This window comes from Cimex lectularius, unplaced genomic scaffold (genome assembly GCF_000648675.2).
Source record: "Cimex lectularius strain Harlan isolate CLEC.00 unplaced genomic scaffold, Clec_2.1 scaffold48, whole genome shotgun sequence".
In the NCBI taxonomy this organism is placed as follows: Eukaryota; Metazoa; Arthropoda; class Insecta; order Hemiptera; family Cimicidae; genus Cimex; species Cimex lectularius.
Genome location: NW_019392708.1, coordinates 1327457 through 1354555, shown reverse-complemented (window position 1 = coordinate 1354555; position 27099 = coordinate 1327457). Strand labels below are relative to the sequence as shown.

Genomic DNA, 27099 nt, shown 5'->3' with positions numbered 1-27099 from the left:
GTCGCATATTTGAATTCGGCACGTATAACGAAATACGATTATACTTACGCCTTTTCATCTTCTTGAAACGTGGAAAGCAATAATGCCTGGAAACCCTTCAGGGGCAATTTTTACTTAACTACGATCTTATGAGAGATGTACAATAAAATTTATTACACCATCTAGTATGGTTTATGATGGCCTCATGACCGTACTTTAACTGTCGTGTTTTTAAATTCCCATCTCTTTAAATAATCAAAAAATGTTGGTGTGTCAAAATAATGGTTCTTTTATACTGAATCAATATTTCACTTTTCAATCCAATTGGATATTTTTGTTTAACAATTCAAATTTCAATTATTTAACGCTTTAGAGTAAAACTAATTTTAATTTTTACCAAGTGCGAAATCTTGGAGGGTTGTTAATTAACTGCATGTAAGAAAGTTAAGGGAACTAAGTTTTCAACTTTACTGCGTCCTCTTTTCGTAAAACGCCTGCTGCCCGTTTAAAAAGTGGATCGGTGCTGGATTGTTACCATTTTAAACTTGGTATATAACGAGGAGGTGGATTATGTAACTTCCGCCTAAGTTACGTAAATGACCAAGTTCCAGGGAATTATTTCTTTTTTGTACTTTCCGTCAAATATTCAAGCTGAGATTATGCATTGACGGTAAGTGGATGGAGGAAAAAACGGAAGTTGCCTGCAATTTTAAAGTTTAAAGTTTTAAAGATATAGCAGCCTTACAAACCACAGATTATGACAGTTTTACATTTGACAAAGTTTTTTTAAATATTGTAGCCCAATGACGAAATTCTCTCCTATTAAAAGAATTTGCAGTTTCCTTCAAAATTTTCCTTTAAATTGAGTTAAAGAAGAAATCTTAAACTAATAAAGATCATTTTAATTTTAAAAAACTAATTTAAATGAAATAAATTTAATAATTTAAATGAACTTTTTGATCCGCTTGTTCTGCGTATTAGGAAATATGCCCCGCAGCCCGAGTGACACTAAAGACAGCGAAATTTCAAAACTAGCTGAAAATACGTAGATAAAACAAAATTGTTTGGTTAATTCAATAAAGCAAAACAGCTATAGTATTTGTCAACTACATTCTTATCATTCCTGACAATCAGACAAGACTTGGTTGAACTAACTGCTGATAAGAATATGCTGATACATCGCAAAGAGAAGAAAAATCGCTTTGAAATAGATTTAAATCAGTAATCTTTAACATCATGCCATTTTGTACTTAATCAATCGTAATAATTAATATTGCTTCATCATCTAGGCTCCTATAAATTTCGCTATTTTGGTTTTGTCAGGGCGTTCAGCCACGAGGAACAATTTACAGTATCCACACGCAGAATATGATCAACATAAACGAACTATCGCAACATGTAGAACACACAAAAAATAAAAAAAATTGACTTCAATACTATACAAATACGGTCTGCCTTTATTGACTCGTACTACAAAGGTCACCCTTTTTGACGCCAACCTGGACTTGCAAACACAGTAACTACGGGAGACACCACTTAATGTATCGACATTTCGAAAAATACAGGTAGACTACTAAACAAAACAAAATAATTAAAGGACAGTGATATAACAAAAATCAATAAATCGAGAAATGCTTAGGCTGAAATTGTACTTGTCGTCGCTAAAAATAAGCAAACTAATTACCATTTTTATTATTAATTGGGCCAAACTAGAAATGACATTATTGATACTTCAATTTTCAGAATTTATTGGGAAAGTCGTAAACCAGGATTATACGGTTAATCGTAGTATTACAAGGTAGTTTCATATTTTCGAGCAACGGATCCATATAAATTTAATCCATGTCAAAATCATAATCTTCAATTTCCAGATAAGACTTAAGTTATCTAGCTAATGCTTCTTCGTCAGCTAATTCGATTCTGTACGTGACCTGGAATAAAAATTTATTTTTGTATTCCTTGTTGATCGATTTTCGGCATTTAATAATTACAAGGTTATTATATATTTGTACAAGTTGGCTAAACAGTACAGAGGGTTATATAAGGGGTTTAGTAACATAGTCAATAATTATACTTAAAAATTGAAGGGTATTGGCTCCATATAGAGAGCGAGTAGGAATGCCATCCAATATGAAGCTCAGTGGACCTATTCCGATTTTCGGAGGGAACTGTGGTATTTCTGTATATATAGATTCTTTTATAGACAATCTCATCACTGAATATATAACAAGTTTGGTGATAGATGTATTCTGTATTATGTGAGAATGAACTTATAATCGTGAATGTGCGTGTAGAGCAATAGCGTGGATGGAGGATATACTGAGTGAATGGTATGTAAATAAGAAAGAGTGTGTTTAGGTTAAAACTGTATGAGAAATTCATATTTACTTACTGATTAACTAAATTATGGAAGAACAAGTCAAACAGAAGGACATGATGACAGAAAAAATATGTTGAAATATAAAGTGATAATTAAAGACAAAACAAAATTAGTCTAGAAAACGATAGAGAGAAATATGCTAAAAATACAAATAAGCAAATTTCGTAGCCAAAAAAGAAAATGACAACTTTGATGAAATGCCGTTCGGCTTGATAACGCAAAAATATCTCTATGTTGCATATTTTTATTAGAAATATATTTATTTCAAAGTCGAAGAAAAACTAAACCGACTTTTTTTACACCAAAACAAATGATTGAGCTTGTAATTTATAAAACATAAAGTTCGAACATTTGAAATAGCTTAATACGTACTTATTCTGAAAAACCACTCCTAAATATTACGCTAATTTGACAGAACCCTATTTTTTGGAAAAAAATTAAATTCTTTAATAAACTAGTCGGAGATTTTTCAAACTTATTGTTAGGGTTTTTGTTTTACCTTTAACGTACATTAAAAAAATCTTAGCAAGGCGCTTGAATAGATTAAAACCCCGCAGGACATATAGGTTATACAGGCTTTGCATATCATAGCGCCGTATTGTTCCACATTTTTCTTTTCACTTTCCTCATTAACTTACATTTTGCGTCAGCTTAGAATGTTCTTTACATTGTACACCTTTTAATTCTGGTTTTAAAAGGTTTTTTTGTTATAAACCTATTTCATTATATTACTATCTTTAACACCAATTTTGTTCAACCTAAGGTCACCTAATGGGAAAACATAGTTAACTTTTCTATTAGATGTTTCTCTTTACATGCATAAGTGAATGAATAGTTTATTTGAATCAATAAACAGCTGAGAAACCATAAGACCTTTTGTAATGTGAATTAATGGCAATAATTTATTAAAAGTCTTGATTAGATGATACAAACATTACAAAATGTCCATGTGCGTCTTAACGATAATTAATAATTCAGAATGTAGGAGTTCATAAGTTGTTTAAATATTACTTTGTTACAGATAAAATAAATTGAGCAAACATGTCATCTGTAAAAGTGGCAGTGAGGGTTCGGCCCTTTAACAACAGGGAGATATCCAGGGAGTGCAAATGTATTATTGAAATGGCCGGATACACCACATGTAGGCTCATTAAATGTTATTGCTTTTTAATTTTGATTTATATTCCTGAAAACTAAAACTTTATGTTTGATTTAGCTATTACAAACCCAAAAGCACCACCAGGAACAAAAGACGCTGTCAAAAGCTTCAATTATGATTACTCTTACTGCTCACATGATGTAAATTTTGAAAAAATGAAGTCATAAATTTTATATCGGTTTTTAATTTTTTATACTTTCCAATTTTCAGCCTACCGACCCAAATTTTACATCTCAAATCATGGTTTATAAAGATATTGGCGAGGAAATGTTAGAACATGCTTTTGAAGGTTTGTTTCAATTCTTTCATATTTTTATGTTTTATTTGTATGGTTTTGTTTAAAAAATTGATTTCTTTTAGGTTACAATGTTTGCATATTTGCTTACGGACAAACCGGCGCTGGAAAGTCTTATACAATGATGGGCCGACAAGATGAGGATGGTCAAGAAGGAATTATACCACAAATCTGTAAAGATCTTTTTGATAGGATCAGAAACACAACTTCAGAAGATCTTCGCTATTCGGTTGAAGTACGAAATGGCATTTTATTTTGGCATAACAATTTAAAAAAAAAAATGTTTAATGTGTTAAACTCTAGGTCAGTTATATGGAAATTTACTGTGAGCGTGTGAGAGATTTATTAAATCCAAAAAATAAAGGAAACCTTAGAGTCAGGGAGCACCCTCTTTTAGGTCCTTATGTTGAAGATCTTTCAAAACTCGCTGTAACTAACTATGAAGATATCCACAACCTTATCGATGAAGGGAACAAAGCAAGGTCGGTTATTCATTTAAAAAAAAATATTGTATCATTTTAATATTATACAAACTAATCAACAGTGACTTCCTTATTTAGAACTGTGGCTGCAACTAACATGAATGAAACATCAAGCAGATCACATGCAGTATTCACTATATTTTTCACCCAGCAGCGTGTTGATAATCTAACATCATTGACAACTGAAAAAGTCAGCAAAATTTCTTTGGTGGACCTTGCTGGCTCCGAAAGGGCAGATTCCACTGGTGCAAAAGGAACAAGGCTCAAAGAAGGAGCAAATATTAACAAAAGTCTGACCACTTTGGGAAAAGTCATTTCTGCACTTGCAGAAATTGTGAGTAATGTTACATACGTGCTTTTTTATATTTTAAATAATTTTGTTGTTTATTCTAAATATATTTTATTTTTTCTTACTCTTTGGATATAATAGTCAGTAAGTAATTTTCAGTGTAACTATAATTTTAGATTATTTGATTATTATAAAGAGATATTAACTTAAGTAATTTTACTTTATAAAAGGCCACTAAAAAAAAGAAGAAAGAGAACTTCATTCCATACAGGGATTCTGTTCTTACCTGGTTGTTGAGGGAAAATCTCGGTGGTAATTCTAAAACAGCAATGATTGCTGCTATAAGTCCTGCTGATATTAACTATGATGAGACGTTATCAACCCTTAGGTACATAATTTTGTTCCGCAGTATTATAATATAATTAATTATGTTTTATCATAGATATGCTGATCGGGCCAAACAAATTATGTGCAAAGCTGTTGTCAATGAAGATGCCAATGCTAAACTCATCAGGGAACTCAAAGAAGAAATTCAACGCCTGCGAGATCTTTTAAAAGCAGAGGGCATCGAAGTTCACGAAGGTGAAATCCTCATTTCAATTGTTGAACTTTTATCTTTTTATTTGTTATTTTAGAGTTTGTCTTTATTTTGTAAAAACAATTCCGAATCCTCCTCTATTTCAAGTAAATTGTTAAACACAATGAGCAGTTAAATTTAAAATTAAGTATAAATAGTAAAACCATTCCTGTTCAATGTAGAGTAATAGTTGTGTTTCCATTTTCTATTAACATTTGCTCGGACCAGATGGTAAAGTGATTTACGAAAAGGCTAAAGACTCTAATAGTAAGTAGCTGTCTAAAATCCCAAATGCTCATTATGCATAGCTTTCTTTGACACATCCCATTTATCGTTTATAAATAAGTATTTTAAGCACATCTTATTATCATTTAATTTTGTTTTAATTTAAATGATAATATAATAGCTTTAATAATAATGAATAACTGCTTAATATATTATGTATATTAAATTTTTTTTTGTTTATTCATTTATGTTTTTAAATTTTGCTTCCTGTCTATTTTTTTTCCGTAGCAATCAGTGTCGAAGCTTAATATAATCATTGTTTAAAAGAGATATTGTAATACATAAAATTTTGGTTTTCTCAGAAAACATTTGCATGCTTGTTAAAAGAGAGAAAAGAAAACATTAGCCAAATCAAATTCTGACAAAAACTATGGATAAAATACAATGGAATCATTGTAACTGTTATTTTATTAAAAACAATTTGTTAACCCAAAATATGGTGCTTTTTGTTTTTGTTATATTTTCATTGTTATGCTGTGCACTTTGTTTGTTGCGAAAACTTCCCAAATGTAGTTAATTGTGAAACAGTTTTAATGATGAAAAATCTAATTAGAAGACACCGTTTCTCATTCATACTGTATTTGTTTAGGGGATGATGGTATGAAAGTGATGAAATCTGAAGAGGGCGAAGAAAAGAAAATGACTCCTTCTTCTACCATTGCAGAAGAAGCTGTTGACCAACTTCAAGCGAGTGAAAAATTAATTGCCGGTGAGTAAAATAGCAATTTGTTGAGAGATGTTTATTTTAATGTATCATAAAAGCTTTACTAAATATTGTTTTACTAATAATGTTCAGAACTGAATGAGACATGGGAAGAGAAACTTAAGCGAACGGAGGAAATAAGAGTGCAACGAGAAGCCATATTTGCTGAGATGGGTGTTGCTGTCAAAGAAGATGGTGATACTGTTGGTGTATTTTCACCAAAGAAGGTAAGAAGTTTGGCAATGTTTTAGTTTTGTTACTTACTACAATGCCTATTTTTGTTTTTCTCTCAGACTCCCCATTTGGTCAACTTAAATGAAGATCCCTCTATGTCAGAATGTCTGTTGTATTATATTAAAGATGGCTTAACAAGAGTAGGGAGTGGGGAAGCAAATGTACCTCAAGATATTCAATTGAATGGGTCTCATATTCTTGGAGAACATTGTATTTTTGAAAACCGAGAGGGCATTGTGACTTTAAAACCACTTCCTGGCGCTGACTGTTATGTAAATGGCCGACAAGTCTCAGATTCCGAAGTTCTTCGAACTGGCTCGCGTGTCATTCTTGGGAAAAACCATGTCTTCAGATTTAACCATCCTGTCCAGGGTAATTTATTAATTTAACAAGTTCTTTTTGTAAATAATTAATTATCATTTATATCCTTAGCCCGTGAAAACAGAGAGAAGATCATCACAGAAATCAAAGAAGACAAGCCTGAAGGTAATAAGGGCGATTTCTGAGCTAAATTTGTTTTTGTTATTTGAATCATTTTATTAATTATATTTTAAACTATTATAGTTATAGGCAAAGCATCACCTGCAGAAACGCCCAACAATTCAGAAATAGTCGACTGGGACTTTGCACAAATCGAGCTTTTGGAGAAACAGGGAATAGATTTGAAACAGGAAATGAACAAACGTCTACTAGCTCTAGAAGAACAATTTAGAAAAGAGAAAGAAGATGCTGATCAAAAATTTGAAGAACAAAGAAAGGTATACTGTGGGCATTTTATCTGTCTCAGGTATTGAATTAATAAATAAATAAATTTTTTTTATAGACTTATGAGGCCAGAATTGATGCTTTGCAAAAGCAAGTCGAAGAGCAAAGTATGACAATGTCCATGTATAGTTCATACACACCAGAAGACTTTCCTCATGAGGAAGATATTTTTGGTAATTAGACTGTTCTAAATAATTTACATAATAATAACTAGGTAGTATGAAACTTTTTCTTTTCAACTGTTTGATAAATTACCAAACCAATACCAGCTATATCACATCAAACATATTCACATTAGTAATACTATTTTGTGTGTGTGTGTGAGTGTGCAATATTCCATAAAAAAGGCATGGCCCTTGACGAAGTAGAAAGTTGATTTCAAATTGAAAATTTCGGAGGAAAAGGAAAACTACCTTTTAACACTGCATAAGAGTTATTTTATACTTTGGGAAACTTCGCAATTATTTAAAACTGAATCAGAATTTTCCTTTTAGCAATATTTTAATATTTTTGACACTTCTATCGTCTTTTTATTTATTTTTTTAATTATACTGGAGTGGATCTGCATGAGGGTTCAGCTGAATAAATTTACAATAATTTGTCAAGTTTTCAACTGTATTTTTGTGTCATCATCAGGGACTGTAGGTTATAAACACTTAAAATGGTCAAATGTCTTGGCAATATACTATAAACTTTACAGTAAATAAAATAAGTTATAAGATTGAATTATTTAATAATTGTGTGGAAGGGTAATAACAAGCAAAATAATTACGTACATCAGATTAGATAAATAAAAAAATATAAATTATAGAAAAAAATACTTAAAGAATTTGTTATACGACAAAAATTCCAAAATAGTGTTTACCAAGTTACACGATACAATTTTTAATAATTGAAGTTTAAAAGAGAAAAGAATGACAAGTCCAAAATATAATGTTGTCAGTGACTAAATATGGTTGACTTTAGTTAATTTGTTAAAATTTTTCTTAATAGTGTAATCTTAAATTCTGATTATAGGTTTTTTTAGTATTACTATTTTTTATGTGGCAATTAAATGAAATTAATGTTAAGAAAATAAATGATTAATCACAATTTGTATTAACACGGTTTATTTACAGTCAATCCACTGTTCGATGCTGCTTGTAATTGGACTGATAGGGAATTCCAACTCGCCAGCTGGGCTTTTCGTAAATGGAAATATCATCAGTTCACATCTCTGCGCGATGATCTTTGGGGAAATGCAATATTTTTAAAAGAAGCCAATGCAAAATCTGTTGAATTGAAGAAGAGGGTATTTAATATCTTTGTTAAGACTAAAGTTATAGTTATATTATGTTAACTGTTTTGCTTTCTAGGTGCAATTTCAGTTTACTTTATTGACAGGAACATTATATTCTCCTCTGCCACCTGATTTGATACCTAATGACATTGATGATGATTTAGAAAGACCATATCCCAGGACTATAGTTGCTGTTGAAGTGTTGGATACGAAAAATGGAGCTACTTACTATTGGTCCCTTGAGAAATTAAGGTTTGAACAAATGTCTTCTTTATTTGCTTTGATGTTAAGTTTAATTTTCCATTGGGTTATTCCAATACAGATAGATTTTATACACTTTTAGGAATACCTAATTTTATTTTTCTAGAAAATTTTTTACTATTCGTCATTGTTAAAGTTATGGTAAGTGTGCTGATTTTGTAGGCACTGCAAAAAAGTTTCTAGCACTATGACAAAATTATGAATAATACATTTGGAATTAATCAAGCGCATGCTGAAGTTACATCCCTTAACATCATGTTTGCATCATTAATGTGCCCATAAAAATTGGTTTTGTTTTATTTAATAATCTTTAATAAGTGTTTTAAGGCTTTTTCTTCTAAATTGATAGGGCTTATTGGGAAGCTTATTTAACACATTTCTTATTTCTTCTATCTTCTTGTTATCAGTAGTTTCAGGAAGTGTGGAAGGCAATAGCCATAAACAATATTTTGATGCAGAAAATAACTTACGCATGCGTATTTTTGTTAGGCTAAAATGGTACAATCCACAAAAATGTTAAATTAAACAAAATAAGTTAAAAATGAGAGTAGAACAATAATGCTTAATATTTAATTTTGAATTGTTCAGTTACACTATGCCGCTAACAGAACTTTCAGAAGGCAAAAGATGTGAACTATGTGATTTAGGGGTGTTGACAGTTTATAAAATATATGTTTAGAAGTTATATTTAGGACTGAATAAGTTAACAGATGGTAGTGCCTTGTTAAAAAGAAAATTTTGCAATAGAGCTTGTCAAATATGTCTACACTGTTTGTAATAATTATAATTTTGCCTATTTTTATATAAAATCCCAATCAACACACAACCATTTGCCAATTCACCTGTAAAACATCACAGAATTTTATTTTATTGTTTGTATATTTTATTTTTCAATTTCACTTGCTTAACCTATGTGTGGTTCTTTTTAATAAGGCCCTAACCATCGTTATATTGATAAAGAACAGAGAGTTTAGAATTGGTTTTATGTTACTTTAGAAACCGGTTGGAACTGATGAGGCATATATACAATGAAGATCTCACAAGTCCTGTAACACCAGAACAGAGAATGGAGGACTTTTTCCATTGTCTAAATCAACCATTCAATCTTGCCAATCTTTTGCCTTCGAGGTTGGTGCGGCTTCGCCTATTATTAATGTGTTCAACATAGTTTTGTTTTCTGTATCTATCCCTTAATTTCTTTTTCACATATGTTGCTTCGTGATTAACTTGTGGCATGAATGCTTTCATTGTTACATAGCCACCACTTTCACTGCACCAATATGTAGCTGTTCTCTGGCTTTTTTTTTTTATAAATATTTTTTGTAAGTTTGCTTATTAGGTAAATTTTCAATAACGTTTATAATCTCTTATGTACTGTAGGATGTGTTTATGCTAAAATGGCACTGACTATTAGAAAAAACATAAAATATAGACATATGCATGAATAGAGTACATTAATTAGGGTTATTCAAGACATTATATTGTGTGAAATGTCATAGTTATTAGAGTTATTAGTTAGACTAGTAAACCTAGTATGTGTCAGGGATAGGATGCTACTAGGACTCTTCACTGGACACTGTAGACACAAATTTGTGTCAGCAGAAACAATCCTGTACACTAAGAAAAAGAAATGGTGGAACATTTCCTCTGATGGATGAGTACTTGATCTGATAAAAAAGCCTTATGTTTAATGAAGAGCCCTAGATAATAGAGATTTCACAAGATATCAATATTGGTTGTGGCCGACTCTTTTTAACCTGAACCTTACCTTACTTTATTTGGCTGGATCACAGTTAGGTCTGAAGGTTGGAACGACCCCTTTTTGGTTCTCTCCGGACATATGTGTCCAGAGATTCAAACAACCACCACTGTTAATTGTACACATTTAATTCAAATCTTATGCTTATTATATTGTAAATGGTTTTACTTTATAGTTTTAACTTTTACCTTTTTAAATATTTTAGTGTTTAGTTTTTTTTTTATTTTAAACTTTTATTTTAAATCTTGTTTATATCCCAACAGAAGGAACATAGTTTTGAAGTGAATCATATTGATTGGTTTATGAGTTCTTGAAATCTTTCCATAAATTAATCTTCCCTGATCATCCTGGTTTGCACATTTTGTTAATGATAGCGGGTATGGTTCATTAATAAGAGCCACTGAACTTAGAAAATTGTCTGACAGAAACGGTGGCAATATGCAGAGGTGATCTAACAGCTCAGATCAAAACAGTGTTTTATAGAAAATTTTATGATCATTGATATTACACAAATAAACAAGGTATTGAGGTGATTAATGCCCCTAAAGAATTTGGCCTTAATAAGACAAATGTCATTTGCTAACTACATCATGTAAAATACAACAATGTATAAGCATGTCACAGTGTGTTTTTAGTTATATATTTCTTTTCACATTTAAACTACTGATTGTTTAATTTTACAATTATCTGATAATTGTTTTGAATAACCCTGTAAAAATAGTATTTATGAACAAAATATATATTTTTTTATCGACATTTTACATGGAGGTGATCTATAGATATAAGTTGTAGTATAATTTTTTCTACTTCTGTTAATTCCTCTTCTACTTCATTATTAATTGAAATATCATCAAGATCTCAATACCACACTGAATAATTTCTTTAATTCACATGGTTAAACAATATAGGCACTAAATTAACTATTTTTCGTGGTCCGCTTGACCAATTAATAACATTCAATTAATTAAGGTTTTAAGTTGAGATAAAAAAGTCAGTGTCATGAGCGGGATTTGAACCCACGACCTTCGACTTGATACGCCCCTACTCTACCACTTGAGCTATCGTGACTTTGAATTGAAAAATGGCAAAAAGGAGGGAAAATTCAAAAGGTGGGGTTGAGATGGGCAGTTAGTGCCTGAGGGGATCGAAGTCACGATAGCTCAAGTGGTAGAGTAGCGGTGTATCAAGCCGAAGGTCGTGGGTTCGAATCCCGCTCGTGACACTGAATTTTTTATCTCAACTTAAAACCTTAATTAATTGAATATAGGCACTTTTCATGTAGATTTTCTTTATTCAGAGAAGCGTACCTCAATGTTCTTCCCGTTCTTGTTCCTAACATTATTTTCACATGATCTCAATGCAATCCGAGTATGGCACAACTTTCATTTCTTCATAGTGTGCAAACTTATATTTATGAAAAAATGTTTGGGAATGCATATTTATAATTTATGACAATTTAGTTTGAAATATTGACATATTTTTCTACACAATTTATGTACGTACACATTCTACCTAGATTAGATGTACCAAAAGCCTGTGCGCTTACAAGGTATTTATTTAAATTTCTTTTGAACTTAGTGCCTGATCGAGACTGCAACAGCAATACAAATAAAACTTGGTTTAAAACTTTTTAAAGCTTTTTCATTAAAAACCTCTAAAAATATAAAATAATAAAAAAGTATAAAATGCAACTCTAATTAAAAATTTATTGAATGAATATTGAATATGATCAAATAATTTTGTAAAACAACCAAACACCCAGACTTTTTTACAACTTGGTATAATGATACAAACATGTACAAAATATACGAGAAAAAATCCACTCATCATTGCTGTATTTTTCATCATCATTGTAATATTTGGAGAGCTTTGGAAGAACTCAAATTTTGTTATTAGTTCTTTAAGCTGTATAGTTGACTTGTGTAAGCATGATTTTAAATTGATTTAAATAAATTCATTTCAATTATACCTTGCTCACTGCGGCTTTTTTTTCTTTCAATGAATTGCTACTACAAAAACACCTACATTTGTTAATTCATGAGTATAATACTTTTCATTTACTCAGTTGAATTCTGGTTTCTTCGCTTTTTAAAATTCTAAGCTCGTCTATTTATGAAACTTCTATGTGAAATTTATTCCCAATACTGTTTTACTTCAGGATTGGTGTGCATAATGGTTGGCAATTATTGTTTACTCTCACCTCGTTGTTTACTCTCTTACCCATTGAATCGATTGTTCATTTCCTGGGCATGCAGGTGCAGTTTAAAAACTCGAGCTGAATTGATTTGTATTTTATGATATTTTCTTGTGCTTAAGCCCTCTTTTTTAAAGATACAGTTCAAATTAAACTTTTTAAAAGTTATATGCTTGAGTATGAAAATGTTTGTTTTGTACAGAAAACTTTTGACACAAAAAGAAGAAAAAAAAAAGAATAGGCCTTTCTAAAACTGGTCCTAATTTAAAAAAAAGTTGTACTCTTTCTTTTTGTTTTAATATTTCTTGTATGTATTTGATTAAAAGTTTTGATTGTTGTTCATGTTGAAATTGAAACATCATCAAAATTGAATTGGTATTGAACATACCATCTCTTCAAAGCTTTGCATAGTTTTGCTACAAATTTTGAGTTTGCTATACATATACTTTAAACTATGTATATAATATTATATCCTTAGTATCTTGTTTTGATATTGCTTAAAAGTTTGTATATAGCTTTATTTAAATTTTTCTAGGCAAAGACTTGAACTGATGAGGGAAATGTATCATAATGAGGCTGAATTATCACCAACTTCTCCAGACTATAACATTGAATCTATAGCAAGGGGAGATCCATTTTATGATAGATTTCCATGGTTTAGAATGGTCGGGAGGTAAAACATCAAATTGATTAAGAACCAAGCGCGTTTGAATAGTCCTTTACTTATTCATGATTTTATTCCAGGTCATTTGTTTATTTGAGTAACCTGCTTTACCCAGTTCCTTTAATCCATAAAGTAGCCATTGTCAATGAAAAAGGAGATGTCAAAGGGTACTTAAGAATAGCTGTTCAAGCTATAATGGGTGAGATTGCGATTTTCTTTCTAACTTTAAATTTTTGAAAAACTTTTTCCTAACTTTAAATTTTGTTTAGAAGATGAAAACACTGAAAATGGTAGTGGTGTAAGACAATCAGCGAGGATTGTTTTCAATGATACACAACTCATGGCTCCACCAAAAGGCAAAAAGGCTCTCACCGAACGAGTCGTCGAAGGCCAGATTGATAAGCCTGAAGGTATAAAAATGATGGACTATGAAATTCATCTAATAATGCAAATAAAAATAAAATATCAGAAGATTTTATTGAAGGAGATGTTGAAGACGGAGACAGTGGAAAAGGAGAAAGCTGTGTTGATGTGGATGAAAAAGAAGACGACCCGCCACAACATCTTAATATCGGGGTTGATTTCACTTTTAAAGTCACTGTTTTACAAGCTGTAGGAATACCTGCTGAATATTCAGACATATTCTGTCAATTCAAGTAAGTTTTAATGCAGAACATTTTAAGCGGTTCAGTTATTTTTGCTTAACGATGATTATGGTTACAGCTTCCTACACAGACACGATGAAGCTTTTTCAACAGAACCTGTTAAAAACACTGGGAAAAACAACCCACTTCAATTTTATCATGTACAAAATGTAAGTTTAAAAGTTAATTAGTCAATTAATTTTGGTCATTACCGATCATTTTGGTCTGCCTGTTTACTATCTGTTGAAACATGCCTAACAGCAAAGCCAGCGAGGATAGGCAGACCAAATTTCAGCAAAAATGATAAATAATGACCTTACTAATTTTTAGTTTTTACTTTAAAAAAATAAAGTAATTCCTGCCATACAGAAAAGCTCAACGTCCAACAGAACCCTCGGGTGTCTCGGACAAGAGGTCATACCACTGTACATCACCTTTAACATATTGTTACGAATTAAAATTCCATAGGCTGTGCTGGGATTTGAACCCAAGCAAATATGAATTAGAAGCCCTATCCACACTAAAACCCTTGTTTTTACTGATAACGAACTTAATTTTATTTATTTACTTTTTTTAAATAGATCACTGTGACAGTGACAAAATCTTTCTTGGACTACATGAAAACCCAGCCAATTGTATTTGAAGTTTTTGGCCATTATCAACAACATCCATTACATAAAGATGCAAAGCAGGAAGGAAACATTGGGTAGGTTTTTTTTAAAGAATACAAATTAGTATTATACATTGTTTTTAAAAAATTATATCTGTAAAAATTATATTATTTATAGTGTAAGACAACCTCCTAAACGAATGTTGCCACCATCTATCCCAATAAGCCAACCAGTTCGTTCACCGAAATTTGGTGAACTTCCTCTTCCTTGCACGTCACATGTTCATGCCAAATATGACATTCTGGTTTGGTTTGAAATTTGTGAATTAGGTAAGAAATATAATACATTGTTTTGAGTCTTAAATGAATTCTTCGATTTTTTTTATTTTTTTAGCACCCAATGGTGAATATGTACCAACTGTTGTTGAACACAGTGATGATCTGCCTTGCCGAGGTCTATTTTTACTCCATCAAGGAATTCAAAGAAGAATTAGGGTAACTTTAGTACATGAACAAGCTCAGGAGCTAAAATGGAAAGATGTAAAGGAACTCGTAGTTGGTCAGTTGGATTTTTTTCTTCCATTTAGTGGTCTATGTTAGTAGAATTTTAAGTAAAATTTATTTACCATATAGGCCGTATCAGGACTACACCGGAACCAGAAGAAGAAGATAATGATAGTTGTGTTTTATCTTTGGGTCTATTCCCTGGAGAAATTGTCCAGCTTCCAGGAGATGACAGATGCATGTTTAGGTTTGAAGCTGCCTGGGACAGTTCGCTTCACAATTCTCCGCTTCTCAACAGGGTTTCCAGTGGAGAACAGATTTTCATGACGATATCAGCTTACCTTGAAGTAATTACCATTCACTGGTTGAAAAATGATTAACATTATGTTAATATTAATATTTTTCCAGTTGGAAAACTGTGGTCGACCAGCAATCATAACAAAAGACTTGAGTTTGGTCATCTACGGAAGAGATGCACGTACCGGACCTCGATCTCTCAGACATCTCTTCACAGGGACTTACAGAAACGCTGAAGCTAATAGACTCTCGGGAATTTATGAACTTGTATTGAAGAGAGCGTCCGAAGCAGGTAGCCCAGGTAGATTCTCAGCTGTTGCTTATTAAACCAACCTGTCTTGTTAATATTGGAACATTACATTATTAATTTTTCCTCTAAGCACCACAATCCCCATAGTTTTATTATGTAATATTAACAACCAAATCTTTTGTAATATATTCTTCAATTAACTTGATTATGTAACAATACTTCAAATTATTTTTAGAACTATTTCTATCTCTGGTCTACTGTACGCACATACTGATTTTTTTAAATAGAAATAAGGATTGACAGGTTGGTTAGGCCACAGATAGTATGCATGGGCAGTAGTTATATCAAACAGGAACAATCTAATCTTCATTAACCCATTGTTATGTAAATAATACACAGTAGAATAGTAGATTTAACATTTAATTCTTTTTGTTTTTAGTTAAATATTTTCTTCATTGAATTAGATTTTTTGATAGTTTATGGCACATTGTTTTATTTTTTGATTTAGAGAAGGATTACCGCTTCTCATAGAAATATACATTTGATATTTAATTCTCAATAGCCCTTTAGAGAAACAATACTAAATGGAAACTATTCAAATGAGTAGAATTTTACTTTCATTTTTTAAAATAAATAATGACACTTATAATGTTTATATAATTTGTTTAATTGATCAAGGTGTACAACGAAGGCAAAGAAGAGTTTTAGACACAAGTTCAACATATGTCCGTGGTGAAGAAAATCTGGATGGCTGGAGACCTCGTGGTGATAGCTTAATCTTTGACCACCAATGGGAACTTGAGAAGTTGACAAGACTTGAAGAGGTGGAAAGAGTAAGACACACTTTATTACTCCGAGAAAGGCTCGGAATTGACAAAACTCCAATAACCAAGAGTGAAAAGGTATTTACATATTTTATTAAATAAAGTATTTTTAGATTTGGATTTATACAGTATGTACATACATATAAACGTGTGCCGAGTTGAGCCTATTTGCTTCTTGTAGTCCACCGGCACTTCCAACTTTTGCTATTTATAGCAAACTGCTGGCATATTTGATGGGTTTTGGCAGTCTGGGGGTAAGCCTCCGTTTTATTTGTCAAGCTACCTAGGCTGGGCTCTGGGAGGAGGTGCTGTCAACAACTAGGTCAATTCATCACCCAACACATGCAGTTCCAAACTTATTCGTACTCATGTTCATTCTTAAATAATTCATTCACTATTTACATACCATTCACCCAGTTAGGGTTGATATTTGGCCATCGACTATCTCACATCACACATTCACTCTCAACATGAATTTGGTGTACAACTATTACTACTATATAAAATAGAACGGCCCTATTTACTTGAAGAATCGGAACAAGAAACCTAAATCCTCTGCTGTGTTCAGGCACAATTCTCAGGTTGGGTGGCATTCCTGCGTGCTCTCTGTATTGAGCCAAGGAACTGCACTCTTCAATTAGGTGAGACACATCAAGCAACCTTTCTCTGCATGCTGGACCATGTATATGCGGACTTTGGCTCAAAAGTGTCTATATGTCAACCTCACATGGCCTATTCTGAATCGGGTGAGGATGACTTTTCCTCTACGAGTAAGATCCTCCAAGGGCCATCCATCGACAGTGCTATTGATACATCAAAGCCTCTGCCAACTTGGCCTGTTTGATAATCAATCAAATTATACTCTGTTGGGTGTCTTCTGAAGCGGCGAAAAACCCACTTCCTCTCTGTGTGCACTCAGATGTGACAATGGTACATGAGGGCTACCAGGTAGACCCAGTATATCTACCTCATGACAGAACTTTTCATAACTATCGGGAAATCACTCAAGTGGGGGTTCCTCAATGAGCCCACTCTACCATTATTGCCAGGGAGGGCGAGACTATCAACAGGTCACTCATGCTAAATCTTCCAGTTCTTAAATCAATATGTGAAGTGGCTCCGATGCCCAGGGGGACCAGTTTTATGCCGCTAGTTGTTACAGTGAACACAAGAGGAAAAAAAAATTTTTTTTTGCACTGGGGTGACCAGACTCAGGCAGAGGCAAGGGTGCCCTCGGCAAGATTGAATGAGGTCTGGAAGAGGCTGAAGACGCGCGGGTGGCATTTGGAAGATGAAGGAAGCCCAGCCAGGGCTCAGCGGGGACACTGGCGAGGAGTGGGGTCTGATGGGAGTGAACAAGGAGGCCTCGAGCTGGGACTGGTCGGTGTGGACGAGCGAGGCGAAAAAGTAAAATGTGACAGTGTATTATTTTATTATTTTTGGGACTTTTCTCATCGTCATGGAGGGGAGGGTTTGCGTGTGCGAGGGGAGAACCATTCTGGAATGACGAGAAAAAGGACGTACACGAGGTTCGAGCTTTTAAGTTATAAGATTGGTTTCTGGACAGTTTTTTTTTTTTTTTTTTTTTTTTTAAATTCTGAATACTTGTTTTATTTCTTTTTTTGTTTGTTTGACATCTTATTCATTATGCAGAGGACATTAATATTTTATTTTCTTGTTTTTTTAAAAATATTTTTTATTTGTTATTTCGTTATTTCACCCCAAGGGTTTCATTGTTTTCCCAAAAGAAGAAAATAAAATAAAAACAGTGTGGTGCTCGATTATTCCCCTTTTGGAGACGAAGTGGCCACGAAAAAAAAAAAAATCTCCACTGAGCCCCAGGTACCCGGCGACTGGGTGAATTGCCAACGGTCTAGCGAGGAACTGTAACGTAGTGTCTATATGCCATGATCCCCACCATGTGTTGTGGGCATTAAAATCGTCCAACATCATTCTTGGTTCCTTAATATTTTTATGTTTTTTCACATACCCTGGTCCGAATTTGTCACCCCTAACACATGCCATGGGCTAGGTCTTCTAGGGGCAGTAACCCTAGGGTGTATGTGATGTGCGCTTGTGTCAGTGTGTTTTATGTGCATGTAGATGCAGTTTACTCTCGTGCCCGGGAGCAATATTATATTTGTAAATAACAAAATGATTTTTATTTGAAGGAGGTGTGTAATATGGCTGCGAAAGCAACTGGAACAGATGGCCGCGGAAGTCCAGTAAGGGCAAGAACGTTGTCTAAAGACTGTTATGAACCTTGGGAAATGACTGCTAGGGAAAGAGAATTAGCAACTAAATGTGTTAAACTCATACAGGGTCGCATACCATCAAAAGTATGTTACACTTTGTTTAAACTTTATTCCATTATTTATTCCACAATTATTATTTTAGGAATTACCAAAAATTGGTGATCTTTCACCAGCTGAGGAGCAAACTGATATGAGCAACAGCGTATGCTCCAGCATAACATCACCTGTATCTGCTAATGAGTATGTCTTTTACAATTTATCAATTTTGATATTTTTGTCATTCCGTATGTTTTTCCAGCCTTATCTCTCCTGATAGAATAAACAGGCCAATTTTACCAGAACAAATGAACTTCCTGTCTAATGCTGGTCGCCCTGATCAAGGAAACATCAGTCCTTGTGACCAGACCTTGATTTTGTATGTACCAGAAGTTGAAGAGATAAGAATTAGTCCTGTAATAGCTAGAAAGGGATATTTGAATATCCTTGAGCAAAAGACCAATGGGTGGAAAAAGCGATGGGTGGTAAGTTTTAATATTTCACTCAAGACATTTGCTACCATAAACTTTAATTCTATTTATTTATCTTTTTATATTTTTTCTAGGCTGTAAGAAGGCCATATGTATTCATATTCAGAGATGAAAAAGACCCTGTTGAGCGTGCTTTGATTAATCTAACTACTGCTCAAGTTGAATACTCTGAGGACCAACAAGCGATGGTCAAAGTGCCAAACACATTTAGGTGAATAAATAATGAAATATGTAAACATATTTTGATTAAATGAATTCTAACCCCCTTTTTTTAAATTAAATTTTGTGAAGTGTTGTTACCAAACATAGAGGATATTTAATGCAGACATTGGGTGATAAAGAAGTACACGACTGGCTATATGCTATCAACCCCTTACTTGCTGGCCAGATCAGGTAATTAAGCATAATAAAGCTGTTCATTATACTTTATAAATAATATTCTTTTGCAAATACTTCAGATCAAAATTAGCAAGAACTGCACCTACTGTAACCAGCTCCTCAGCATCATCGACTGGTGCTTCCACTCCAGCAAAATAATAGTAGAGCTTTTATTAGTTATGCACATATGGTGTACATGAAATTAAATAATATTTAAGGCAATTCGCATCTAAAAAGTATAAAAATCGGTGTTTTATGTTGCCTATTTTGCAATGTAAATTCCTAAAATGCAACCAATGTGTCGTAGTTGTTAGCAAAATGTGAGGAGGGATTGTGTTCATTAATAATAATGAAGAAATCTTAATTAAGATTTTTTGGTAAGGCTTTGAAATACCTAAAAAGAAAACAAAATCGTAATTATTTTTACTAATTTCATATATACTTACATAGAATCATACCAGTCTCATCATCAACTCAACTTTCAATGTAGAAATGATTTTGAAGTATATGATGTGATTAGTCTAATTTCCTGAGCTTACAGAAACGTGTCTAGAGCTGGAATTTACTTAGAAACTTAAGCGTATAAAAAATTTAAATGCACATTGCAACTGTGGTATGTATATAAAATGTCTATATTTTGTCTATTTATTATATTTGTTTTAAAACAATTTTATATTTATATTTTTATTTATTTATTTTTAAAGCAAACAATATCTTTTATTTTGGTTTATAATAATAACAGTAATAACAAAAAATGAATATAATTAAATTTCTTCATTAATATTAGTGGTGACTAGGACCGATGAGGTTGTTAATATTTTAGACCATATATGTGAGGTTGTGAAATAGCTTCAGCTTCATGCAAATTGCATCATAATAATAAATGTGATAAGTTTTGTCAGAATTGTTAATACACATATTATTTTCATGCTTCTTATAAATTAAAAGTACATAAAGCCATATCACAAGGCAAGTCTTTGGTCCACTTTCCAAAACTTTATGTTCAGTTAGATAATTTTATAATTGTACATAGTTGTTCCAAAAAAAAATTCCTTAATTGAAAGTCTAAATGTATTTGATATATCTAGCTTTTTTCACACCTCAGATGAAAGAAGTTTATATCATGCGAGAAATAATAAATAATAATCTATTAGCCAATTGTGATAGTAGCTGTAATTTTTGTATATGAATTTAATTGTTTATGTTTAATTGAGTTGAATTTTATTTACATACTTTATTATTTATTCACTATTTTATGTATGTGTGTTTATTATGTTTTGTTAGTTAAAAAATATATATAAAATTTTTGTTATTGGCTAATAATGTGCAATCATTAGGGCAATAAATAAGTCTGTTGTGGCTAACAACAAATTGAGCCTTGATATCAATACAACAATGATTTTAAAATTTTATCGCAATATTCTTTGCTACTTGCTGTGTAGACTTTTGAAAGGTTTGTGTGATAATTTCTAATGAAAGTATAATAAACATAGTTAAATTTTAATAGAGCAGTATCTATAACAAAATTATATTATCAAATCAATTCTTCTTCAGATAATGTATTTTGCAGTTTGATTCACTATCATGAATTTTATTATTGAAAAAAGGAAATGCTATAAAAATTTAAATAAAACTACTATTTTCATGACCCCTTTGAAGACTGGCAGAAAAAATGGAGTTATTGTCACATTGTTGTATATAGATTTACCCAGTGTACTTTTTACACAATGTGTTTATAAATCTTTCTCCCCCTTGTTTAATTGTATAAATATTTATTGTCATTATGTATAAATAAATGTGTATTATTAAGATATAAAGACCAATTGTGTGTCTAAATAATGATATTGTGCAATTTAAAGTATAATAGAATCATTAAAATTATTAATATCATAATTTGTTATCAACAATGGTTGTAATTCACTTTGTTGCATATTTTGCAATAAATTTAGAATTTACAGCTGCATTGTTAAAAAGAACATCAACATAATATTGGATATTGTTCAGAAATGGCTTGATTATTTTCTGAACCTAATATCTCTTGTTAATCTGTTGCTATTCTCATACTGAAATTATTTTCTTAAAAAATCTTTAAATAATTAAATTTGAGAAGTCCAAAAGCAAATCGAAACAATGTAATTAACTCTCAAAATGCTTTAATTTGTTAAACTTTATTTCTGTTTTTGATGATAAAATAAATGTTACCTTTCAGACGATATAGTATTGAATGAAACACCTTTACAGTTAGTACGCTTTGGGTATTTTTCAAAGAACTTATTGTAAACAAATACAAGTTTCAAATTGATAATATTTAAAATAATTACTCAATTTTATTTCTATAATTTTTAATTTTTAAAAATGTTTTAATGGAAGAAACGATATTTTCCTGCTAGTGCCATAAATAATCAATTTTACATATTCCATATATATCTTCATTTTGTTATTTTTCAACTATCTATATTTTATTTTTGTAATGTCCAGTTAATTTATTCCAGAGTTTTCTAACTTGTACAGAATACACTTGGTTATAAATAAAAATAAAAAGAATGTAATAATCCAAACCAATAAAAGCTTTGTAAAATGATGCCATATTGATATTTAACTTGCAGGGGTGTTGTGACATTAAAATATTTATGAAACAAGTATTGTTTATTTGACACTTTCTACATTAGTTTTTAATACATTACATTACTTCTAAAAGCTGAAGCGTTTAAAATTGGGTTAATTCCAAATCATAGATAGTATTTATTGGTCCCTGTTTATAAATAAGATTATTTATAATTTACTTACTCAACAGAATTAATCTTCAACATTTATAACAGGGTGCCTACAAGTATATTGCACTAATTCCGTTTATAGATTCATTGATTTTAGTTTTCTTTTCTTTTATTATTGGAATTTTAAGTTACACACTTTGGGATAAATTATAAAAACTTATAAAGCAAATTAGAATTATATTATTTATGTACACTTATACAATTTTGAAACACATTAACAGTACAAAAATAAAGAGAGAAAGAGAAAAAAGAATGTTTAATGCAATTGAATATAAATAAAAATCAGTTCATAAATTCAATGAAATTTTTTTTATATATATTGATGTGAACATTGTAGATGTCACCATTGCAACGTATTGTTCCCATTTTTGGGCCTCTGTACATTTCATTATTTATATTCTGTAAATCATTGGTGACATATTTGGTGATAAAGTAATTTTTAATTCTGAATGTGTATAAATAAGACCTATTGAATAATTTGATAAATATTATCTTAAAAAAAGTCCTAAGCAGGGGGAAAAGAAGAGAAAAATATTAAAAGTTCTTATGTTAGTTGAATTTCAATAACACCTTTTGTTTTCTGTATTTCACAATTATTCACGTTGTACTAATGTAGTAATACTTTGTAAATTTTGTCTTTAGTGGGGTTCTTCACTCTCCCTTTTTCCTTTTCCGCCCTTTTTCTTTTTCTTTTTCATTTTGGCGAGCACTTCACAGCTACACCCGTTCCGCACCTTGATGTAATCAAGCATCCACTTGCTGTTCGCCGAAGGGAATGAAGTAAAGTGACTGACACGGTGGTGATGCCGTATAGTCTCATCAGGTAATTTAATAATAGCGTATGTATAGGAGTATCGTTGAACACACCTTGACTGATTATACAACTTTCTATCTATGAATCGGCAAGGTTTTCCCTCTACGCCTAGCCGGCATGACTGCTCGAAGAACCTGGAAACAATAAAACAAAGACTTTAAAAGTTGAAAATACTTGTTTGAACAATTCATTAGACAAAAATTGCTAAAGAATTAGAAAAACTTAATCCTTGGTGGATTTTTATCGAACTCTAATATTTAAAAGGTATACCAAAGTTCTTTAGATAGCATATTTTATTTAAATAAATAAAAATTGTGTGGACAGATGTGTACAGCGAAAAAGTAAACCAGAAAAACTTACTAAACTCAATGGAACACACATTATTTTGAAAAAGAACCTCTTACTTTTAGAGATATGAGGCATAAATTATAAAACATCTAACACAAACCTTTGTTTGTTCTCGCCTTCCATGTACAATTCTACATACATTCCCTCTTGGTTTGTTCCGCCCTTTGGTTCAATCATTTCAACGTCGTACGGGCAACAGTCAACAGGTAAGCCTCTTTCTTTTTTGAGCAACTTCTGGGACTCCTTCACAGACAGCCAATTATTCGTGCTTTCGCCTGACACTGTTGTTTCTTCACCTTCATTAGAAGACCTGATAATTTTATTTTAATATCAGAGGAAAACACCAACTACTAAGTAATGAAATGATGGTTGAAATATTGCTCAGCATTACCAATCATATGCACTCTCGTTGCTGTTAGAAAAGCGGGTCCCACGTTGCCAGCCTACAGCACAGGCAGCCAGCGACACCACCTAGAAATTAATAGTTCAATCAACAACAGTTTCAAAGTTACTGTTGTATACAATTAAGTGACAAAAATTATTTTGTCATATTTCTGACCAAAGACGATAGATGGATAAAGATGATGAAGAATGACCAAACTATAGGTTCAACACATCACAATGTTTAGCAAAATATTGACATAAAATATTAATTTTTTATTGTTTTTTGTTGTATATAATATTCTAAACGTAATACTGTCATTTCTCTGAATTATTACTAAATTGGGATGAAAGTAAGTCAAACAAAAGTAAATCTAGAAATTACCAAAAAATTGTTTTTAGTCATACTTCTGACATACATATACAATTTAAAAAATAAATATTATTGTAGATTAATCTGTGTGAGCACACCCAACGAGTATTTGGGTCCTCTATTCCAATTCTAAGAAGAAACGGGGCTGTTCTATTGTGTAGAGCAATAATAGTTGTGTATACCTACATTAGGTTGAGAGAGGATGTATTTATTAGTGTGAATGTGTGATGTGATAGGGACGATGGTGGAATACCCTAATTGAATGAATGATATGTAAATAGGAGTGAATGCAATTATGTACGCTGCAGCATCCAAAGCCAACCCTCAAGGAGAGGCGGCCAAGGTAAACCCCCCAACTACAGCGGGAATCAAATTGACTCTAACCCCCCAAAACGAGAAGAGGGCACAGACGTTGTTCTCTCAAACATCACTGGAGGGAAAACCTATGTTCAAACCAACACAACTGTAAGTGGCTGGGCTCCATCAAGGGCTACCTATGATTGTATCAACATCGGTGGAGGACGTACATATATCCAAGGAAACAATCATGGTTACTCCCACCGCACTGTAGCTTTTACTTGGCAGAACTGTTTGAAATTTGGCACACGCTTGAGGTGATTCGAGACGATGGTGCCTCTGCCTACCTAGTCTGCACCGACACCCTCACCGTATTTACTGCTGTCTGTGATAGGTTTTCTGTCGACTTTCTTGTAGTGTTCTTGTTAAAGAGATACCACAAACCATCTTGGCAAAATAGTGGTTGTTGTATGGGTACCTGGACACATAGGTCTGGAGGGAAATGAAAAGATGGATAGGGCGGCTAATATTGGGAGGTCCCAGCCTCCAGTCTTAGCCACGACATCTAACCTTCTGATGCTTAAAGCAATAAAAAAACATGATTAAGAGAAGATGGCAGCTTCAACAGGCCGAGTCGACAGAGGCATTCATGTACCAAAAGCACTGTTGATGGGTGGCCCTTGGAGGATCTTACTCATATAAGAAGAGTCATTCTCATGCAATTGAGAATAGGCCATGTGAAGTACACATACAGACACTTACTTTTGAGCTAATTGAAGGGTGCTACCCGATCTGAGAATTGTACTTAGCACAGCAGAGAGTATTTGGGTCCCTTATTCCGATTCTTCGAGGAAATGGGGCCGTTTTGTTAGTAATAATGGTTGTGTACACCAAGTTTGGGTTGAGAGTGATTGTATTTATTAGAGCGTGATGCGAGATAGTCAATGGCCAAATATCAATCATCATAGTGGTTGAATGCATTTAAGAATGAACATGAGTATGAATGGGTTTGGAACTGCATGTGTTGGGTGCAGAATTAACCTAGCTGTTGACACACCACCTTCCCAGAGCCCAACCTCGGTGGCTGGAAGGATAAGATCGAGGCCTGTCCCCAGACTGCCAAAACCCGGGTGGGTGATTCTCGAGCATGCCGGCAATTTACTGCAAATAATAAAAGCTGGGATCGCAGGGATTTTCAGAAGCGAATAGGCTCAACTCAGCACATATTTGTATGTACACGTACAATTGAGATTATATAAATCCAAAATCCAAATCCAAATATTTTCAAAAGGCTCTTCTTTTGGTTTTTAGAACATTGTAATTGGTAATTAATACTTGCAATAATAAAAATAATTAAACTTGTTAGATCAGTTTTATTTGGCTATCAGTTATTAGTTTATTATATCAGGGTGTTTTGCTGGCAGTCTAATGATTGGTTGTCGCTACTGAGTTTTTTTTATCACGCAGGCAAGAGTATGGACAAACCACCAAATACCATTACACAATATAAATGATTTAATAGTTTTAAAATTATTGCTATTTTAAATATGTTTAATGGAATATGGCAGAGTTTTTGTGTTGCGATTTATAAATGGTTAAGTAAATACTAATAAAAAAATATAATTAAACAAATCATTGGCTAATTATAGTATTTAAAAGTGAAAAAAAATTATTGCTAGAGCGTGATGCGTTGCCAGGTGTTCTGTACGAATTTAAGATGCAACAAAAAAATGTATAATATAAATTATTCAAATTTTTAAAATTATTATTTTAAATATGTTTAATGGCAGATTCTTTGTGTTGTGATTTATAAATGGTTAAGTAAATACTTATAAATAAAATCATTTGCTAGTTATAGTATTTAAGTGAAAAACTAAAAGAAATTTTGTTAGTGTGATGCGTTGCCATGTGTTCTGTATGAATTTAAGAGCCTCATGGTGGCCTGGGGCAAACAATTTTCTTGCCAGTTCATAAAACTTGAATAAGATTTAAAAATAAAATTTATGTTTCCAAGCGTCATTTATCAGGCCGTCTTTGTTGACAAAGCGTGCAAGACCAGTTTGCAAAAATTAAAAACTCAACTGTTCCTTTTTTTTCTGCCTGAATAAAAGACGAGCGGGGCCAGCCCGGCTAAACCAACGCAAGCGTCGACATTTCTATTAACGTCTCAAACAAGTCAGCCGTAAAATACTGCGCCAGACTAAGTTATTTAATCGTTTACCAGAACCTCAGGAAACTACAAGTCATATAACGGTTATAAAAAGATTTCGTAGGGCAGATTTTTAAATAAAAACTGAGTTCGCGTGTCGCCGCAGGGATTTTTTGAAGTTGAAAAACAATCCAAAGCCTAGGGGGGGGGGTCACTGGGACGGTTTGGTCTGCAAGTTTGACTTTATTACTGTTCCCGCCTGATATTATTTATTAGTGACTAGTAGAGCAATAGGTAACCTATCTGTTTGAATATTTTTTTCAGGCCTTCGACAAAGTATGCATGAGGGATTATTATACAAATTAAAAT

General features: G+C 32.4%; 2 protein-coding genes across 25 annotated transcripts in view; one reads left to right on the top strand and one right to left on the bottom strand.

Moving 5' to 3' along the window:
• The window catches only part of LOC106672937 (kinesin-like protein unc-104), a 78632-nt gene extending 56398 nt beyond the window's left edge, over nucleotides 1-22234 (top strand). For 4 of the 18 annotated variants that reach the window (XM_014404759.2, XM_014404757.2, XM_014404760.2 and 1 more), the window contains 36 exons: nucleotides 3381-3500; nucleotides 3576-3658; nucleotides 3729-3807; nucleotides 3879-4048; nucleotides 4117-4295; nucleotides 4374-4629; nucleotides 4726-4728; nucleotides 4815-4972; nucleotides 5027-5166; nucleotides 5390-5428; nucleotides 6036-6155; nucleotides 6243-6376; nucleotides 6443-6755; nucleotides 6816-6869; nucleotides 6948-7141; nucleotides 7207-7321; nucleotides 8267-8439; nucleotides 8504-8679; nucleotides 9685-9816; nucleotides 13177-13314; nucleotides 13386-13504; nucleotides 13575-13715; nucleotides 13775-13961; nucleotides 14029-14119; nucleotides 14531-14655; nucleotides 14738-14889; nucleotides 14954-15118; nucleotides 15193-15410; nucleotides 15472-15661; nucleotides 16289-16512; nucleotides 18606-18773; nucleotides 18832-18929; nucleotides 18988-19210; nucleotides 19291-19427; nucleotides 19508-19609; nucleotides 19675-22234. In XM_014404759.2, coding sequence (XP_014260245.1) covers nucleotides 3401-3500; nucleotides 3576-3658; nucleotides 3729-3807; nucleotides 3879-4048; nucleotides 4117-4295; nucleotides 4374-4629; nucleotides 4726-4728; nucleotides 4815-4972; nucleotides 5027-5166; nucleotides 5390-5428; nucleotides 6036-6155; nucleotides 6243-6376; nucleotides 6443-6755; nucleotides 6816-6869; nucleotides 6948-7141; nucleotides 7207-7321; nucleotides 8267-8439; nucleotides 8504-8679; nucleotides 9685-9816; nucleotides 13177-13314; nucleotides 13386-13504; nucleotides 13575-13715; nucleotides 13775-13961; nucleotides 14029-14119; nucleotides 14531-14655; nucleotides 14738-14889; nucleotides 14954-15118; nucleotides 15193-15410; nucleotides 15472-15661; nucleotides 16289-16512; nucleotides 18606-18773; nucleotides 18832-18929; nucleotides 18988-19210; nucleotides 19291-19427; nucleotides 19508-19609; nucleotides 19675-19753 — 5175 coding nt within the window. In that variant the 5' untranslated portion in view covers nucleotides 3381-3400 and the 3' untranslated portion in view covers nucleotides 19754-22234. The remainder of the gene's footprint in view (nucleotides 1-3380; nucleotides 3501-3575; nucleotides 3659-3728; nucleotides 3808-3878; nucleotides 4049-4116; nucleotides 4296-4373; nucleotides 4630-4725; nucleotides 4729-4814; nucleotides 4973-5026; nucleotides 5167-5389; nucleotides 5429-6035; nucleotides 6156-6242; nucleotides 6377-6442; nucleotides 6756-6815; nucleotides 6870-6947; nucleotides 7142-7206; nucleotides 7322-8266; nucleotides 8440-8503; nucleotides 8680-9684; nucleotides 9817-13176; nucleotides 13315-13385; nucleotides 13505-13574; nucleotides 13716-13774; nucleotides 13962-14028; nucleotides 14120-14530; nucleotides 14656-14737; nucleotides 14890-14953; nucleotides 15119-15192; nucleotides 15411-15471; nucleotides 15662-16288; nucleotides 16513-18605; nucleotides 18774-18831; nucleotides 18930-18987; nucleotides 19211-19290; nucleotides 19428-19507; nucleotides 19610-19674) is intronic. The other 14 variants (XM_024226307.1, XM_014404765.2, XM_014404767.2 and 11 more) reach the window with 14 other exon arrangements.
• A 424-nt stretch (nucleotides 22235-22658) lies between these two features.
• The window catches only part of LOC106672939, a 144193-nt gene continuing 139752 nt past the window's right edge, over nucleotides 22659-27099 (bottom strand). For all 7 annotated transcript variants that reach the window (XM_014404777.2, XM_014404783.2, XM_014404776.2 and 4 more), the window contains 3 exons: nucleotides 23922-24001; nucleotides 23631-23840; nucleotides 22659-23316 (listed from right to left, as the gene is read on the bottom strand). In XM_014404777.2, the coding sequence (XP_014260263.1) occupies nucleotides 23007-23316; nucleotides 23631-23840; nucleotides 23922-24001 (600 nt within the window). In that variant the 3' untranslated portion in view covers nucleotides 22659-23006. The remainder of the gene's footprint in view (nucleotides 23317-23630; nucleotides 23841-23921; nucleotides 24002-27099) is intronic.